Below are 20,910 nucleotides of genomic sequence, written 5' to 3'. Positions count from 1 at the left end.
TGCCCCACTTGTAAAGAAGGCACCTCCACAAGGGGGATGAATTGGTTGCAGACCATCTATTTTAACTCTTCCCTCCCTAGTTCCATTAAAAATTATTGGAAGTAACTACAATATACCCTGTAGTTTGATCTGTGTTTTACATCCGCCTTTGTAGCACAGCCCATAATTATCAATGTCTCATCTTCTGATATAATTCCAAGACTATATTGTTCGTAAACTATTTGGTTTTCAACATATAGCCTTCCTTGACTATTTAAAACCCACAAAGTCACTTATATTTTTTACTAGTAGCTGCCATTTTAACTATCTTCATATTATAAGAATACTGTAACTCTAACTTTTCTAGTAGTTTCACTGGCAATGCATAGATATAGATAAAGAATTTTTAAAAGTATGTCCTAGGCCTTTTAGGATAGATTACATTCACTAGGTTGTGCCCCCATTGCAGCACATTGTAACTATTTCCTTAATTGCTTGTTTTTCTTAGACCGTAATATCAAAAGTGTATCTGTTTTGTTTACCTATGCAGAATCTGGCATAGTTCCTGACATAAATATGAATGAACATCCTCTCAAGTAACAACTTTTGAAAAATTAATTATGATATTTCTTTTTTATTTTTATCACTAGTTTCCACAAACCTGGAGACTATCTGTAGGAATGTACAATGCAGCAAATTACAGAGGAGAAGATATCTTAATGCCTAAAATTTGCTGCATGTTGAGTTTTCTCTCCAGTCCAACTTGCAATATACTTGAAATCCAATCCCAAATGAAATTTAGTTATCAATCAAAGATAAGTATGCAACAAGAAACTTGCTGTTTTAAATGAAAGTAGGACCTGCTACCGTGTTCTCCCCAATTAGCAAGAGGAATCCCTCTTTGACTTCCCTTCCTAAGTTTTTTTCTACTTAAAAAAAAGTCTTTCTTTTGTCAAGATTCTGGTTTTTAAATTACCCTTTGGCTATGTGTACCCATAACCACTAGGTTTAGAAACAGATAATGGTGGTAATGCAGTTACACTGTATTAGAAGAGGGGAAGAAGAGTTTTATTTCTTTATGTTTTGATTGATGGGACAGTTTCATTTTGAATTTTGAATATTAGTTATTATAAAAAAGTGGTTTTCCATAGGGAAGGCCATGTGTAACATTGATTATGGATCTTGACAGCATAACTGTGGAAAGATGTGAATTTTCCTTAGTGATTGGTAGGTTTTGGAATTTAAGATCATGGTTTAGATTCTTACATGTTTTGTTCCATTCCATTAATTATCCACGACATTTTCATGGATGAAAATCAAAGAGACTGTTTTTAATTTTGAGAAACTCAAAATTAAAAACAGTTAACATTGTTCTTGCTGAAGTGCAGCATCATCAAAGCCATTAAAGAATAAATGATCTACCACAGTAATCAACACTGTGTTTGGAGCAGGTGCAATTTTTATTTTACTGCAAGATACACAATCTTATATACAATGCATAGTTGTCATCTTCCAAAAGTTCAAGATAAAAATAATACACAATAAAGAATATATGAGTATACTTTTGTTTCAGAGAAGAAAACTGCCTAAGAGCAAACAGGTTTATGCCCTTTGGGAATGGGATTTTCATATTTATACTGATTCTTCCAAACAGCTCTTGTTTAGAAAACAAATCTCATTGGATGGACTTACAGCCTTATCAGAGTTTTCTTTTTAAGAAGGTCTAATTTACAGTGGCTGCACCAGTTCACATTCCCACCAACAGTGTAAGAGGGTTCCCTTTTCTCCACATCCTCTCCAACATTTGTTGTTTCCTGCCTTGTTAATTTTTCCCAAATGGCCACGATAGCCAAACTGTGGAAGGAGCCTCGGTGTCCAACGAAAGATGAATGGATAAAGAAGATGTGGTTTATGTATACAATGGAATATTACTCAGCTATTAGAAATGACAAATACCCACCATTTGCTTCAACGTGGATGGAACTGGAGGGTATTATGCTGAGTGAAGTAAGTCAGTCGGAGAAGGACAAACATTATATGTTCTCATTCATTTGGGGAATATAAATAATAGTGAAAGGGAAAATAAGGGAAGGGAGAAGAAATGTGTGGGAAATATCAGAAAGGGAGACAGAACATAAAGACTGCTAACTCTGGGAAACGAACTAGGGGTGGTAGAAGGGGAGGAGGGCGGGGGGTGGGAGTGAATGGGTGACGGGCACTGGGTGTTATTCTGTATGTTAGTAAATTGAACACCAATAAAAAAAAAAAAAAAAAAAAAAAAAAAAAAGAAGGTCTAATTTAGATCCAGCCAACGTATTCCTTTTATTCCAGTTATTCATCTCATTATACTAGATGAAACATCTATAAATTGTCCAATAATGGCTCTATATATTTAGTAACTTGTATTTGCATCATAGAATAGAACCACTTTCTTAAGATTTATATGAATATTCCTTGATGTTTTTTTCAAAACTACCTTCCCAAACTGTGTTTCTTTTTTAGCATTATGCTTTGAGTTTTGACTTAACCTCTTTGCATAGGGGACGCTCTTAGACTTTTAACAGTATTTCTGAGACATTAATGCCAGTCTCCCCCGAGTTAGAATTATGGGTTTTCATCCTCATTGCTGCCTCCTGTATGGCTGCTACCTTTCTCTGTATCTTTTTACTATCCCTCACTAGATCTTAGCTTCCAGAAGTCATCAGGGTGGGAATATGGAATTTATGTCGAGTTGATCTTGAGGTTAGATACACACAGTTCTGGTCTCAAAAAGACACAGCAAACAGTGTGCCCTCCTTGCTGTGATGAGACAGCAGGAATATCAAGACATGGGACACAGACAAACATAATCTCACACACACATGCATGCATATGCACACATAATCACACACATGCACACACATATAGTCATACTCATGCATACATGCATACATGATCACACACAAATACTCATGCATACTCACATGTTCAAACATGTGTATTCACATATACATACACAATCTCACACATATATTCACACACATACATGCATGCACATACATAATGCATATACAGAAAAACATTCGCTCACAATTTCACATATGAATGCCTACATGATCACACAAGCACACATACATTTTATGCACACATAGCCACATACACTCACTTACACGTGCATGTGCATGTGTGCAAACATACACACTTTTGACAAATGAATACTTTGTGTAAGTGGTATTTTCTCTAACATATATCATTCACTTTTTCATTCCTTAAAGCAGTGCCCTGAAATTACAAAGCCACCCTCTCTCCCCTTCCAGTTTGAAGAAATTGGTGTTCACAATAATAGAGAAACTTAGAACATCTCTCATGAGCACTCAGAGCTACTTCTCTCTCTCCTTGGGCTGCAAACTTAGATACAAAGACATGCAGGATAATCTGGCTAAAGTTCAGACTCCAATAATGGCAACAAATGCCATAAGGGTACATGGGGTGCTAACTGAAAGAGAATCCATTACTATAATTACTATAATTCCATTTCACAATTGTATATTTTTGCACTGCATAAGAATCCTTCAAAAAAATCCTTTGGGTCTTACTGTTCAATAAAGAGATTTTTATATTTCTCACATCAGTATGGCTTGTAACTGAAATTACTCTCTGTATAAATATCCCTTCTGTGTGATAGCCAAGATTTATAACCATGAGGTGAATGCCAACCAATATTTAAAGCCATTCCTATCTACATTAGTTATAAGAATACAAGAACACCAAAGAAAATCAGTGGAATTTAAGAAATGCTCAAAAGAGCACTTTGGGTTCATTCAGAAGAACCCTGCCTTTCTGCCTTAAGTCATCTGTTAGGTGCCATGAAAATCTGGAATGTAGACAAACATCATCATAGTAAAATTCTTAAGCCGCATATGAAGCCTTCAATGCAAGGTTTGTTTCCAAAAGAAGAGAAAGAACACACAAGATAGAAAGTACACAGCGAACATAAATTATAGGTGTAATGATGTCTATGAGTAGGTAGGTCTATACATTTGATTTTCCCATTAAATTCCAAAGGGTGCTGCCCTGAGAACATATAGGCTTAAAGAAGAGAAGAGACTGGTGTTATTTCTAAATTATCTCTTTTTTCTGCCCAGGTAAATTACAGGAAAAAAGCCATTACCTCTGAAATCATAAGTTTCAGGAGAAAGATGAGGAAATTAATATATCATCTGGAAGTTTTAGACAAATTATCCTAAATATGCTGCTCATGGCATTATCCTCAACTGGAATGCTCTTCAGAATACAGTGCAAGGTATGTCCAAGCACCACGGGTGACATAATGTCCTTGTTCAGCCCACGATTAGGAACATTTCTACTTTCTGCCAAAAGTGACAAAATCCTAGCCCAAGATCAACATGAGTCAAATGCCCTCCATCCAAGGATAGAGAGAATTTGGTAACAGCTATATATTCATGAAGAGATGCTGCATATAAATTAGATTCTGCCAAGTTAACAACCTGGGAATGAGTGAAATATTTCATGATTGATTAACACATGAGTTAGGAGCACCACTGAAGGACTAACTGGTGCTTAGTGTCTGAAAGAGACAACGCCTGGCTGATTCCCAGAGAGAAGCTCAGTTGCCACAAAATGTTTCCACATCAACTGTCAGTAACTCAGGGGATATTGTTAGTGTGTCCTCGGGAAAGTGCCCATATGAGAGGCAAGCCCAGTCTTTATTTGCATGTATACTATTATTTACAGATGAAACTATAGATACTTTCAATGATATTTGAATCACTTTATATTTCTTGACATAAGGACATGCGTTATTATGAAATTATGTATCTGAATAGCATGCTGCAAAACAAACTGTGCCTTTTAAGAAATTAAGCTATGTTGGAAACCACCCTTTGCAGTTTAAATAACTTCATAAATATCAAGATAATTTCCTATTATACATGAACATCAGACACCTAAGGTGTAGGTCCAAGCCATATCTAAACCAGAATTGTCACCACACAGCCACACTACATGTGTGTTCACATAGCATAAAGTGAGCTGGACATGTGCCCTGGAAATGGTGTTTGTTTTTATTCAGGGTGTTGTTATCAATGTAAAGCATCTGGATGAGATGCCCACTAAGCTCTAAAACCAATATTTTTTTTCTTGTCCTTTTTTCTAAACAGAGCTTTTGGAACCACATTGCATGGGAAAGCCACAGCAGATGGGTCCTGAACTAAATCTAGGTGACCAGAAGAAAAAGGCTTGTTTCTTTGTTCATCAAAGGAACTGAGAGTCCGCCTTTCTTCCCTGCCTTAGAAAGGGGCTGTATTTGCTTACTCGATTCTTTTGTACTCCATCCCTACAACCTTGATGCTTCCACTGACCTGGGTGGCAGACCCAGTCTGCATCTTATGACTTCAGACCATGAGATTTCTAAAAGTTAGTTAAAAATTCTATCTTTCCATGTTAGACTTCAGTACTAATCTGAGTTAACCCGAGATCATTAAACTCTTCTCTTCCTGAAGAACTGTAAGAAGACATCTCCACGACTAGTCATACTGGTTTATTTAGCCCATCAACATCCCTCATGTAAGCAGGATCCTGAACTGTATTTCTGACTCTACTAGTGCTCTGTCGCTCCATCCTCATCTTAATTGGAAAGCAGAAGTCCCTGAAACACCGCTTGAAGTTTTCATCAAGAAAGGCATAGAGAATGGGGTTCAGACTGCTGTTGGTGTAACCCAAGGCAATGCAGAAGTAATAGCTGGAGAGGGCAGCTGTGCTGTGAGAGGCATTCCCCAGAGCTTCCACAAGGATGAAAATGTGAATGGGTGTCCAACAGATGATAAAGACTGCCACCACCACAAGGACCAGCCTGGTGATCCGACGAAGGTTGCGATCTTTCTCTCGGGAGCCAGAAAGGAGTCGGACGCTCTTCAAACGTAGGATCATCAGGGTGTAACAGATGATGATGATGAGGACAGGGATCACAAAGGCAAAGATGAAGACACAGATCTTCATGAAGAGGTCCCACCAGGAGTAATCATCATCTGGGAATTGCAAGGAGCACTCGATGACATCCACATCTAAACAAGGTGAACAAAACAAACAGAAGCACAAAAAGAAAATCTATTCTTATTATTGTGGCTGCAAAATATTCTAAAAGTGAGTTTTAATATGTTTGGGTACAAAAGTCCAATTATGGTAAGATGACAGTACCTGAAACAGCCCACCAAATTAGGAATGGATGCTGTATATATTAACCAGACTATCTGTGCTTAGATCAATGAAGCTAGAAAGTCACCATTTATTGGTAATGTATACAATGCTATGGAATACATAAAGCTAGCTAGCAATATAAATTATGTAGTTGTGGAAACCAGTTTGATATGGATGACTTTCAGAAGAGCTAAATTGGTAATTTATAGCATTAAGCCTTATTTGCATTTCCATTAATTAACAATTCTCCCAGACCTATGGCTCTGCCAATAAAAGCTAGTATCTATTTGTAATAAGTGACTAAATATTTCAAATCTAGCCATTCAATTTAACAAAAACCAACTTGTATGAAAAAATCAAGTGATTTACAAGAAAGTACTATTTGGGTCAGTAAAAATTTACATAAAGTGTGTTTGGGCAGCATGGGTGGCTCAGTGGTTTAGCACTGCCTTCAGCCCAGGGTGTGATCCTAAGATCCAGGACCGAGTCCCATGTTGGGCTTCCTGCATGGAGCCTGCTTCTTCCTCTGCCTGTGTCTCTGCCTCTCTCTCTCTCTATCATAAATAAATAAATAAATAAATAAATAAATAAATAAATAAATAAATCTTTAAATATGACCCAGGAATTGTGACTTAATGGAATTGATTGACTAGAGGGTGTTGTTGAGACATGAGTAAACTTTTGGAGAAGGAGAAAGAGGAAGAAAAGGAAAGAAAAAAACAGAATAAGGAAAAGGAGAAAAAGGAGGAAGAAAATCATGCTCATTAGCACCATCATCAAGAAAATTCATAAATGAAACAGATTTTTCATTTTTAACAACACTATGTAACAGACAAAACAAATATTTTATATGATTACTTGACTTGGAAAATTGTGTTATTTGCTCTGCTTCTCTTTGATTGATAGTATTCCCTTTGTAATGACCTTCATATTGGAAAGAGCAGAGATCAAAAAGAACAGAAACCCAGGATAAGCACTTTTATGACACTTCATTGAGAGCCTGCTCACCACTGTGGGGGGCTCCCTTTCTCCCCAAGCATCAGCCAGCCCACATTTTCCCCCTTCCCTCTGAGCAGTCATTGAGCACAGACCAGGCAAACTCTTTGTCCTGATCCTTCTTTACAGGTAAAGTAATCATGAAAAATAATAAGAATAAAATTTTTATAATGACAATATTTTCTTCTGATATTGGGAAAATCCACTTCAAAAATAGAACAAGATTTTTTTTTAAGTAGTGAAACAGCTCTATTTGTGTTTTCTAAACATTTTAATGTGATTTTGGTCAAATATCTCTTAGTAAAAACAAAATATATCATCTTAGAATTTCAATTAGGCATACTGTAAAAAAGAAAGAATATAATCATTTTGGCCAATTAATAAAGATGATTATCTTATAAATATATCTTTTATCAACTAGATACCAGATCAAACCTTTCATTAGTAAACACAAACTTCCAGAATAACTCAATTTTTTGATTCTCTAAAAAAAATAAATAATTGTTTAAAGTACTATTACATGAAGACTATTAGAAACAAGCAAGCATCTCTTTTAATTTCTGCTTTTAGTGTTTATGGGAATACTAAGAGTTAAAATCATTTTTAAAAAATCATCATTATTATCATTGATAAAAAAGCATTTATTAAACAGCTTTTGACAGGTACACATTAAAAAAATCTGAATTTAAAAAACATACTAATCTAGATTTGATTTGTCTATTGAATCTAGTGAAGATAGGGAACACGTCTAGTTTTGTTTTGTCTTTTCCATGCTTAACTTTTGTATATTTCAACATTGTCTCTTTCTCGAGGTTGGCCTCAGCTTAAAAGCCACATCAGAGACATTCATACAGAGTCTGATCCATTTGAATAGTCCTCACCCTTGCAACTTATTTTCTCCATATATATTATATTTACCTTATTTTAAAATCATTATATAATGACAGAAGCTAGACAGAAGCTCTTCTGCAAAAATATCTTACCCTTCCTGACATTTTTCTCTCCATCCAGAATCAAACTACCATAGCGTGGATACCCAGCTTGCTTTATCCAATATATAATCCCTGCTACATAGGGTGGCAAGAACATAAGATACTTAAGGAATATAAATCCTTAAATAAGAACATGAGGTGCTTCAGGAGTACAAATTGTTGAATAAGTGAATAAATGAACACCACATGGAAACCCTTGAAAATGGATACTGATTACAGTAGTTATTATGGAAGAGCAATCTGCTAAGATAAGTAAGGCAATATAAGAGCTGATGTTTAATCAGCTTCCTCTTGAACAAATTGTCTTTCATGTAGTAGGAGCTCAATAAATATTTGCTGAATGGGCAAAATAAACTACAGCTACTTTTACAAGACCTTGGAAAGCATTCAGTGTTAGAGTTAGAAATATCCTCGAAAAGAGAGTACTGAGGCAATCATCAAGGAAATTCAAGTCAACATGTACCATTTCTATTAAATGTTCTCTTTCAGGAAAAAGAGTGCATCTTTAGCTTTAATGACACACATAGGTTGAAAGTGAGAATAGAAAAATATATTCCATGTGAATATAAATCAAAAGAGAACAGAAGTAGCTATACTTATATCAGAGAAAACTGGCTTCAACTTAGAAACTGTCATAAATGACAATATAATGATAAAAGAGCCAAGTCATCAAAAGAATGTAACAATTATTAAGTATATATATATATATGTATATATATACTTACATACTTGTATATAAGTATATACAATTATATATATATATATATATATATATATATATATATATATATATATATATAAATGCTTGAGTTGAATGACAAAAGAAATACAATATACCAAAACTATGGGATGTAGCAAAAGCCATTCTTAGTGAAGTTTATAGTGATAACCACCTACATTAAAAAAAAAAAACCTCAAATAAATAACCTAACTTTACATATTAAGGAACTAAAAAAAAAAAAAAAAGAACAAAGTCCAAAGTTAGTAGAAGGAAGGGAATAATAAAGAACAGAACAGAAATAAATGAAGTAGAGACCAGAAAAATAGTAGAAAAAAGAATTTGGTTTTTTGAAAAGGTAAATCCAAACTCTTAGACTAAGAAAAAAAAGATATAAGACTAAATGAAAGAAAAGATATTAAAACTGATAACACAAAATACAAAGGATCATAAAAGACTACTATACACAATTACATGCCAACAAATTGGATAAGCTAGAAGAAATTGATAAATTCCTAGAAACATACAACCTATAAGACTGAATTACAAGGAAATTAAAAAATATAATAGACTAATAACAGATAGATTGAGACTACATAAGGAAAAAAAAAAAAAAAACAAGACTACTACAAAGAAAAACCAAGTGCCAGATTGTTTCACTGGTGAGTTTGATCAAGCATTTAAAAAGGATATCAATCTATTGCAAGCTTTTTCAAAAGTTGAAGAAGGTACACTTCCAAACTCATTTTACAAGCCAGAATTACCCTGATAGCAAAACCAGAAAGGGCACCACAATATCTCTGATGAACAGACATACAAAAGTCCTACTACACTAGCAAACCAAATTCAATAGTACACAAAAAGAATCATATATCATAATCAAGTGAGATTTATCCCTGGGATGCAAGTATGGCTCACAAATCAAACAATGTGATATGTCACATTAATAAAATGAAAGATTAAAAATCATAAGATCACCTCAATAGGAAGCCTTTGACAAAAATCCAACATGTATTCAGGATTAAAATTCTCAACATGGTCAGTATAGAAGGAATGTATCTCAGTGTAATAAAGGCCATATATGACAGCCCAGAGGAACACACTGCTCAACAGTGAAAGATTGAAAACTTTTCCTCTAACATCAGGAACAAGGCAAAGATACTCACTCTCACCAGTTTTATTCAACATAGTACTGGAAGTCTTAGCCAGAGCACTTAGGCAAGAAAAGAAATAAAAGGCATCCAAATCAGACTTAAAATTGTTTGGAGATAACACAATCTTATGTATAACAAACCCTAAAACTCCACTAAGACACTATTAGAAAAAACGAATTCAGTAAAGTTGTAGAATTCAAAATCAGGGGATCCCTGGGTGGCTCAGCAGTTCAGCGCCTGCCTTTGGCCCAGCACGAAATTCTGGAGTCCCGGGGTCGAGTCCCACGTCGGGCTCCCAGCATGGGAGCCTGCTTCTCCCTCTGCCTGTGTCTCTGCCTCTCTCTCTCTCTCTCTCTCATATATATATATATATATATATATATATATATATATATGAATGATATATATGTATCATGATATATATATCATGAATGAATAAATAAAATCTTTATAAAAAAAGAATTCAAAATCAATATACAAAAATCAGCTGCATTTCTATACACTAACAATAAGCTATCTGAAAAACAAATAAAACAATACCATTTATGTTATCAACAAAAAGAATAAAACACTTAGAAATAAATCTTTAAATAAATATAAAATATCTGCATACTGATAACTGTAAAACATTGAAATAAAAGGAATTTAAGAAGATACAAATAAATAGAAAGATATCATATGTTCATGGATCAGGAAAAATAGCATTGTTAAAATGTCTATACTACACAAAACTATGTACAAATTCAGTGCAACCTCTATCAAAACCCAATGGCACTTTTCAATGCAATAGAAAAAAATAATTCTCAGGGGTTCCTGGGTGGCTAAGTTAGTTAAATGTACAACTCTTGATTTCGGCTCAGGTCATGATCTCAGGATTGTGATATTGAGCTCTGTGTCCACACTGAGTGTGGAGCCTGCTTAAGATTCTCTCTCTTCCTCTCCCTCTGCTCCTCCCCACCCTGAACTCATTTTATCTCTCTCAAAAAAATAAAAAAAAAGAAGGAAAGAAAGAAAGAAAAAAGGAAGGAAATAAAAAAAGAAAGAAAGAAGAAAGGAAGAGAGAAAGAAAGAAGAAAGAAAGAAAGAAAGAAAGAAAGAAAGAAAGAAAGAAAGAAACCTTAAATTCATATGGAACCACAAAAGACTGAGCAGTTAAAGTAATCTTAAGCAAGAACAAAGCTGGAAGCATCACACTTCCTGATATCAAATTGTATTACAAAGCAATAATAATCAAAACAGTCTGATGCTGGCATAAAAAACAGACACATATTCCAATGGAATGGAAGACAGAGGCCATAAATAAACCCACACATATGCTAGTCAAGAAATCTTCAATAAGGGTACCACAAATAGAAATTGGGGAAAGAATAAGTTCTTCAATAAATGGTGCTGGGAAAATGGGGTATCCACATGCAAAAGAATGAAATTAGGCCTTTATCTTACACCATACATAAAAATCAACTGAAAATGGATTAAAGACTTAATGTAAATAAAACCATAAAATTTCTAGAAGATAACGTAAGGGAAAAGCTTCTTGATACTGGCCTTGGCAATAATTTTTTTTGGATATGATACCAAATGCACAAGCAATAGAACCAAAAATAAATGAGTGAGATTATGTCAAACTAATTCGAACTAAAAACAAAAACAACAAACAAAAACAAACCCAAAACAAACCAAAAAACTTCCTGCACAGAGAAGGAAAAATGAAAAGGCAACATACAGAATGGAAAAAAAATATGCAAATCATGTATCTGATAAGGGGTTAATATCTAAAATATATAAGGAAATCATATAACTCAATAACAGAAAAGCAAATAACCTGATTTAAAATGGACATAGAACTGAAATAGACATTTCTCCAAAGAAGACATACAAACTACCAACAGGATTATAAAAAGGTGCTCAACACCACTAATCATTGGAGAAGTGCCAATAAAAACCACAATGAGATATCACCTCATACCTGCTAGAGTGGCTATTATTAAAAAAAAAAAAAAATGTTGGCAAGGATGTGGAGAAAAGGGAACTCCTGTTGGTGGGAATTCAAATTGATGCAGCCAATCTGGGAAACAGTATGGAAGTTCCTCAAAAAGCTAAAAATAGAACTATCATATAATCCAGCAATTCCATTTCTCAGTATATATCCAAAGGAAATGAAATCAATATCTCGAAGATATCTGCACTCTCATGTTCACTGCAGCATTATTTACAATAGTCAAGATATGTAAAAAAAAAAACCCACAAATGTCCACCAATGGATGAATGGATAAAGAAAATGTGGTATACAGTGTGTATATACATACACACAATGGAATATTATTCAGGCTTTAAAAAAGAAAGAAATCCTGCCATTTGTGGCAACATGGATAGACCTGGTGAAAATTATGCTAAATTAAATAAGCCAGACACATAAAAACAAATACTATATGATCTACCTTATACATGGAATCTAAAATAATCAAACTCATAGAAGCAGAGAGTAGAATTGTGGTTTCCAGGAACTTGGGGTGGAAGGGATGGGAGGCAGTGGTCAAAGGGTACAAATTTCAGCTCTGCAAGTAAGTAAGTTCTATAGATCTACTATGCAGCAGAGATTTATAGCTAAGCATGCTGTACTGCATACTCAAAGTTTGCTGAGAGTGTAGATCTTATGTTAAATTTTCTTATTACACCAGAAAAATAATAATAAACAGGGCAGGAAGAAACTTTAGGAGGTGACAGAAGTCTGTGGTCTTGATGAGGTGATAGTTTCACAGATATATATTTATCTCAAAACTCACTGAGCCGTTCACATTAAATAATCACAGCAGTTTGCACATCCACCATAATAAAGTGATTTTTCTACAAAGTAGTCTTTTTCTTTTGTATCAATATTTGAAGGCCCTAGCTTTCTGTGGCACATGTTCTAATGTCTCAAGGCTGTTGTAATTATAGAGTTTGCTCTAATATCTAAACTTGAGTTTTCTTTGTTTGCATTCTTTTTGTTAAGAATAATTCTGTTCCTATTGTAGCCATTACAGTAACTTAGTGATTATAATAGTAGTAATAAGCAGACTGTGAATTTCTTGCTTTCCATGTACTGACTAATTAGATCTGGAAAACTCCTAGGAGGTAGGCACTATTATTTATCGCTATTTTGCAGATGAGGACATCGAGGCACAGAAATCTAAGTAATGTCTCCAAAAGGATCCTGTCCATAAATCATGAAATCAAGATTCAATCCCAGGCAGTTTGCTTCCAGAATCTGAGCCCTTAACCAAAAAGAAACCGGAAAGAAAATCAGAGGCATTAGCTGAAATTTCTCATCCAGGTGGATATGTTCTAATGCAATTGATGCCTGATTTCCTTCACTGAGCATTCTCCACAAACACAACACTCGAAATTACCACTGCCATTCAGCTCTGATTCAGGAGATTATCTAAAACACTCCTCTTGGTGATCTTGATGGGGAGTGTCATCCAGCCCTCAAAAATGAGCAGACTAGATGGCTCAGAGACAGTCTTTCATTACATAAGCAAAATCTGCTTTAGAAAATAAAAGAAACAAAGAAAGAAGGAGCCCTCCTACAAGGCTACTTTAATTTTCTCCCACTCTCCCCTCTATTTGTTGCACAAATTAATCTCCCAACACTGGTGGATCCTTTCTTCCATGGCATTAGCACACATTCATCTACAGGAACTCCTTCCTGGAAAACCTACATCTATCTTCTTTTTCTTTTTTAAGATTTTATTTATTTATTCATGAGAGACACAGGCAGAGAGAGAAGCAGGCTCCATGCAGGGAGCCGGATGCGGACTCGATCCTGGGACTCCAGGATCATGCCCTGGGCTAAAGGCAGGTGCTCAACTGCTGAGCCACCCAGGTGCCCCTACATCTATCTTCATATCCTCTTTCAAAAACTGAATTGGAATTCATTGTTTCTAGGATGTCATTTTCTGACAATGATTAGAAGAGTGTAGTGGTTAAGTCTGTAAATATGTGAAATATCAAAATCAATCAATTCTTTATTTGCCCTGGGGAAAATTGCCATCCTCTTTTATTATTTAGCCCATTCTTCGAGTCCTCATGGTGCATATGTAGCCTGTCCTCTTGAATCCAGCTATTAAGCATCAACACCCTAGGGTCAGAAGAGTTTCTTGCAACTTTATTTCCATTTGTTGAATGCACGAAGAAAGGAAATTCTGTGTGTAATCATATTTCAAAATGCTTCTCTGATAAAGTTTGGCATATCTTAAAATTTAGCCAGTATTATAGCTTAACACCTTCCATGGCTAAGCTGGAAATTCATTTTAGAGTTTAAGAGGGAAAAGATTGTCTATCATTACAAACTGGACCATGATAGATAAGCTGATTTTATTTAGCACCTGCTTTTTCTATGATCTGGAAGATCCCTACTATACACATTCAATTACCTGTATTTATAAGTATCATGAGCTTCCTTAGTAAACTAGAGAATTTAGAGAACTGCTACAGCAATAAACAGCATTTATAAAGTCCAAAGTGACAGATCTGTTCCCCTCTTCCAAATGAATTTCCATCAGGACTGAAGATATTTTCATAGTTTTACTTTTACTAGTAAAGCAAAGCTGCTGGAACAGTAGTTCTCACCCTGGCTGCAGGTCAGTCACATGAGGACATCTTAAAAACCTTGACACCCAGGGGTGCCTGGGTGGCACAGATGGTTAGGTGTGTGACTCTTGGTTTCGGCTTGGGTCTTGGGATCAAGCCCTGCATTGGACTCCACATTCAGCATAGAGTCTCCTTGGGCTTCTCTCTCCCCCTTGTTCTGCTTTCTCTCTCTCTCTCATAAATAAATAAATCTTTAAAAAAATCTTGATACCCAAACTGTGCCTCAGGTCAATTAAACCAGACCCCTGAGGGGTGGGACCCAGGCAGCAGTACAGTTGACCCTTGAACACCATGGGTTTGAGCCACACAGGTGCACTTATACACGGATTTTTTTTTATAAGTGCAGTACTATAAATGTATTTTCTCTCCCTTATTATTTTCTCAATAACATTTTCTTTTCTCCAGCTTACTTTATTGTAAGAATACAGCATATAAACATGTAATATACAAAATATGTGTTAATCAATTGTTTATGTTATCAGTAACCCAGTCTCTGGGTCAACCGTAGACTATTAGTAGTTATGTTTGGGGAGTCAAAGGTCATACATGGATTTTTGACTGCATGGGGCTGGTGCCCACCACTATTCAAGGATCATTTGTATTTTCTGAAGTGCCCAGGTGATTCCGACATGCAGCCCAGGGTGAGAACCACTACCCTAGAAATACTGGAAAAACATCAAATATCCTGTTCGCATTAGTTAAGAACTAGTATAGTATATTCAGAATCCAAATTTTGCTCACGGGTACTATTGTCCATCTGTGAACCCAATTCTTAATGGCCTATGCCAAATGAAGTTGTTACAATGGTGAAATGGAGATTTTTTTAAATTTATTTTTTATTGGTGTTCCATCTACCAACATACAGAATAACCCCCAGTGCCCGTCACCCATTCACTCCCACCCCCCGCCCTCCTCCCCTTCCACCACCCCTAGTTCGTTTCCCAGAGTTAGCAGTCTTTACGTTCTGTCTCCCTTTCTGATATTTCCCACACATTTCTTCTCCCTTCCCTTATATTCCCTTTCACTATTATTTATATTCCCCAAATGAATGAGAACATATAATGTTTGTCCTTCTCCGACTGACTTACTTCACTCAGCATAATACCTTCCAGTTCCATCCACGTTAAAGCAAATGGTGGGTATTTGTCATTTCTAATAGCTGAGTAACCCCTAACGCACAAAACTGTTGTGTTTCTCATCTTCCATGGATTTAGGCATTACGTTTCCACTGCCTTTTAGTTTTTCCCTTAGATATGTGTCCTACTCACTTGCAAATTAAGAATTGCATAATTAGAAGTAAGGTTCTTAAAAATGAGATGAAAATGACTGCCCTTACCTTCCCTGACTTTGGTCCCTCCAAGAACTATTGCAGATATGCCAACAGATGACGATAAGAGCCAAATACAGATGTTGATGATCTTTGCCTTCATGGGTGTGCGAAAGTCTAAAGCCTTGACAGGATGGCACACAGCAATGTATCGGTCCACACTCATCATGGTCAAGGTGAATATGCTGGTAAACATGTTATAATAATCAATGGAAATGACTATCTTGCACAGCACATCCCCAAATGGCCAGGAATTCATCAGATAGACCGTGCTCTGGAAGGGCATGGTTGTAGTAACTAAAGCATCCGCCAACGCCAGGTTAAATATATAAATGTTGGTTGCTGTCTTCATCTTTGTGTATCTAAAAGACAAGAAATAAGATCATATCTCTTCATCTTTGTGCCAAATCCTTGAGGTAAACATGTTTGTGACAACCTTTGACTTACTGAATTTGTTTTTCTAATTCATTTATTCTTTACATACTTATTGAGCATTTAATACGTAAAAGGACTGTTCTAGATCCTAAGGGTAGTAGAAAAAATGGACAAAAATCTCTGACTTAACTTAGCTTTTATTCTACTTTGTTCAAAATATATTTAAATTTAAAAAGGTAAAGAAAATAACAGATAAATATATGAAGATATATATACAGATCTTTTTGACAGACTTGCACATAATACAGGTCTTTATTTTGTGACGGACAATTCATTTTAATCCTATCTGGAGTTGCTGGCTTTAAGCATTTTTTACATACTTTATTACTTCCCTTTCACTGCATAAAACAAAGATAAAGCTTACTCAACTTTCCCTCGGGGTCATTTTGAGAAATCCATCATTGTAATTACGTCTTTTGAAAATTTGAAATGTGTTTCACTTTTAAAACACATTCAATTTCAATTGCTAAAACGCAACTAAGTTTGTTGGTTTTTGTTTGCCAGTGTGCCTTTAGTTTTTCATCTTAAGTGCATTATGTAAATGATGTTAAGTTCTTCCTTATACACATCACAACACGAAATGTAATCTAGCACAGTAGGTGAGAAATAACTCAGTTTTTCTATACTCTCATCTTGAGAGATTTTTAAAGCACGTAAGCTGTTTCCTCTTCCAAACGAGGGGACAGTAATTTTCAAAAGAGGTCAAAAAGATTGCCTTTAAACCCAAATTTAAAAAAATAAAAATAAAAATAAACCCAAATTATTCTTTGCATTATAACATGAAGTTTAGAACAATTCCACTCTCAACTAAAACTGAATTAAGAGGATTGGTTTACTTAGAGAATGCCCCCTCAGGGATCTATAGGGCATGAAGCATCCCAAACAGTTTCAGCAGGTTTTCAGAGGCCAAATGCTAAGATATGTATGGGAAATCTATGTTAATTACTTTCTACACACCCCAGATTTGTAGACTTTATCGTAATTAATTCAACCATACCCCTACGGTATGACTTTGATTGTCATTAAAGGTCATTTTTAAAGAGCTGTCTTATAGAAAACTACTGCTTTCAGTAGTTTTCCATCTCAATGGTTATTATTGATCACTGCTAGAGTGTCTTTTCAATACATCAATTTCCATGAGAAATGTCTTTTAACATGTAGTGACAAACAGCTTTGGCTCTCCAGGGAGGCAGAGTTGTCTTCCATGAAGTCAGATCATCCTCAGACTGGATTCAGTATATGACTTTTCTGAGTTTCAGGTCCTGTCACATAAAGATAATAAAACCAAATGGCTGTATCCGAGATAAATGCAGTAGGTGACCTGACTCAAAATGTGTGACACATAGGATCACTCTCAGCGTCCCTCTCACCCTCCCCCCAAATTCTCCCCTTCTTTTCTTCTTGCTAGGAAGTGGTTTGTCTGTGCTTGGATGAAGGCATGGTATAGAATAGCACAGAGTCAGTATCTGTCGATTTCCATTTTGATGCTCTGCTATCTAAACAGTGCTTTAATCTGAAGAATGAGGAGTTTATTTTAAAATATGTTATCTTTTACCTTTACAGATTTCACTCACATATTATTATGTGGCCTATAAGCTTTAGAAAGTGATTAAATGTGGGATGCCTGGGTGACTCAGTTGGTTAAGCATCTGCCTTCGGCTCAGATCATGATCTCAGGGTCCTGAGATAGAGCCCCCATGTCAGGCTCCCTGCTCAACAGTAAGCCCTCTTCTTCCTCTCCCTCTGCTCCTCCCCCTTGCTTGTGTGCTATCTCTCATAAACAAATAAATAAACAAACAAACAAACAAATAAGTGATTAAATGTATATGGCCAATGCTCAGAGCATAGGCTTTATAAAGGCACAGATAACTAGGGAAGTCCACCTACTGAGACAGAGCAAATGTTTCCAATGAGCAAGACTGAAATGCTATCTTTTCAAATGTTGGCTGATTTAATATGGTTTTATGTTTGAAAAGTTCATCTTACAAGCCAATCTCCTATTTTTTTCAACTTTCTCCCCAAGAATCTCTGATATAATCAAAGATTGTGGTCGGCAGAGACTTGGACTTCTGCAGTCACATTTAGTGACCCTTACTTTATGAAGTAAGGTCCCCTCTTATTTTATGAAGTTAGATGGATGTTCCCGGCCTTATATAGTTGTGTAAGCCAGGGTTCCAGTCCTTATTTTTCCCTCCAGCTGTTAGATTTTGGAGAGGTCACTAAAAATGGAGCTTCAGCTTCTCAACTATAAAATGGGAAATATAATGCTTACCTCATAGAACTCCTGAGATAATTGATGGAATCCTCCTAATCCTGAGAATATGTCTAATTTATTTTATAGTCTTCAACTCCTCCCCTTCTCTTATGTATGTGGGAGCGATCAGTTACCACAAGAAGAAAAAAAGAACCTAGTTCTTAGTTAGAGCCACGGTTCAGCTTGAATATGAAAGATAATAGTAAAAATGATGCCTGTGACATTACATGCTAGAAGAACGTGAATGGTATGAAATATGAGGTATGATAAAATATAATATGCATCTTTATCAAGAATAGCCAAATTATGAAAAGAGTCCACGTGTCCATCGACTGACAAATGGATAAAGGAGACTTGGTATGTATATACAATGGAATATTATTCAGCCATCAGAAAGGAGGGAATCTTGCCATTTGCAGGGATATGGAGAGAGCTAGAGTGTATCATGTATGCTAAGAAAAATAAGTCGGTCAGAGGAAGGCAAATATCATAAGTGGAATTTAAGAAACAAAACAAATGAACATAGGAGAAGGGAAAAAAAGAGAGAGGGAGGCAAACCATAAGAGACTCTTAACTATAGAGGACAAACTGAGGGTTGCTGGAGGGGAGGTGGACAGGGAGACGGCTAGATGGGTGATGGGCATTAAGGAGAGCACTTGTTGTGATGAGCACTAAGTGTTGTACATAAGGGATGAATCACTAAACTCTACACCTGAAATCAATATTACACTATATATTAACTAACTAGAATGTAAATTTAAAAATTGATGCAAATTACATATATATATATAAGATGCATCTTTAAGTAATCAAAAAATGATGAGTGATTTTTCTCTTAGCTTTTCAAAACTACTTTTAACAAATAAATGTATGAAATTGCTTAAGGCTTGAACTTAGAAAGAATTCAAACCTGTCATCAAATCTCAGAATAACAGAGATAAGCTCCTATAACAGAAATGTCTACAAATTACACTAATTTTACTATACTAATTGGAGCAAAAGTTCTTGCTCCCAGAGAAATAAGCTCTTCCCAGACCATTCATGTAGGAGCCTACCACTGTCACCATCGCTCAGGGCCAGAGACACCTACCAGAGACCTAGAGACATACATACCTGTGCCTTCCTGCCATGGAGACCCCTGGATCTGCCAGCATCTCTATGTCACAGCATCACTCTCATTTTGAGATGGTTCATGTTAATGATGACAATCTTAGTAACCATTTATTTCAAACACTCCCTCTGTCAGACTCCGATGTACATCCCACATATTTATCCCATTCAGTCTCCATTGCAACTTCATCTGGTAGGTATCAGTTCCTTTTCTACAGAAGTCACCACTGAGAATCACTGGAGTTATGTGCATTGCTCAAAGTGATACGTTATAAAAGCATTGCAAGACTCAAACTTGGGTGCTGGTTGCCACTTTCTGCATTCTTAAACCCTCCCAGAACTCTATAATTTACAAAGGCCAGTGCTTTGATCTCCATGTATTTTATCTGATTCTCACGACAACTGCTCCTCATGGTTAGCCAGGAGATTTATGTCTTCTACCTAATATTAATGAAGTGAGTTAGACTCAAGTGAGTAAAGTGATGTTTCTAGTGTTGGCAAAGGCTCAGTGGGACCATCTGGAAGAGGTGGCAGGGCAAGGCCTCTCTCCTAGGGTTTTGGAAGACACTTATAAACCTACCACATCAAAATGGAGAACCAAAGGTATAATTCAAAGTAGTGAATAAACTATGAGTACAACAAATATTTACTGACAGTCTTTTATATACTACAGTGGACTTTTATATACTACAGTGGACTCTCACAGTGGACCTGTGAGAGTGTGATAATAAGACCCTCACCCTCAAACTGTCTGGTTGAGCACTCTGGTATTGTTAGCATTTAATCAAACTGAGATAGTAGCTAGTCCTTTCAGTCAAATGTCCCCTGAGGGAAAAAAGTAAGCTTTCTTACTATGATAAGATATGAAATTATTTTCCACTTCATCCACCCTGCCTTACAAAAATTTTTAAGTATTTCAAGTAAAATGGCACCATCTGAGTGGGAAGTTTTGGCTCATATGGAGGTGGGCTGGCAGCAAGTGGTTGCACTTTTTAGCGTACACACCACAGGAGCATATGGCACTAAAAGAGCAAAGTCTGTAGGCTGTCCTTGCTACACTTGTCAATGTTATAAGCCTGCAAATGATGGTAAGATGTACCAGACAGGATGTAGGGAGC

General features: G+C 35.9%; 1 protein-coding gene across 2 annotated transcripts in view; it reads right to left on the bottom strand.

Annotated features, from left to right (window-relative positions):
- Positions 1–2,264: 2,264 nt before the first annotated feature.
- OPRK1 (opioid receptor kappa 1) overlaps positions 2,265–20,910 on the bottom strand; it is a 29,930-nt gene continuing 11,284 nt past the window's right edge. For both annotated transcript variants that reach the window (XM_077876950.1, XM_077876951.1), the window contains 2 exons: positions 16,003–16,355; positions 2,265–6,041 (listed from right to left, as the gene is read on the bottom strand). In XM_077876950.1, the coding sequence (XP_077733076.1) occupies positions 5,509–6,041; positions 16,003–16,355 (886 nt within the window). In that variant the 3' untranslated portion in view covers positions 2,265–5,508. The remainder of the gene's footprint in view (positions 6,042–16,002; positions 16,356–20,910) is intronic.

Source organism: Canis aureus, chromosome 28, assembly GCF_053574225.1.
Source record: "Canis aureus isolate CA01 chromosome 28, VMU_Caureus_v.1.0, whole genome shotgun sequence".
In the NCBI taxonomy this organism is placed as follows: Eukaryota; Metazoa; Chordata; class Mammalia; order Carnivora; family Canidae; genus Canis; species Canis aureus.
The sequence above is the reverse complement of the archived record's forward strand: the minus strand, read 5'-3'. Positions and strand labels throughout refer to the sequence as shown.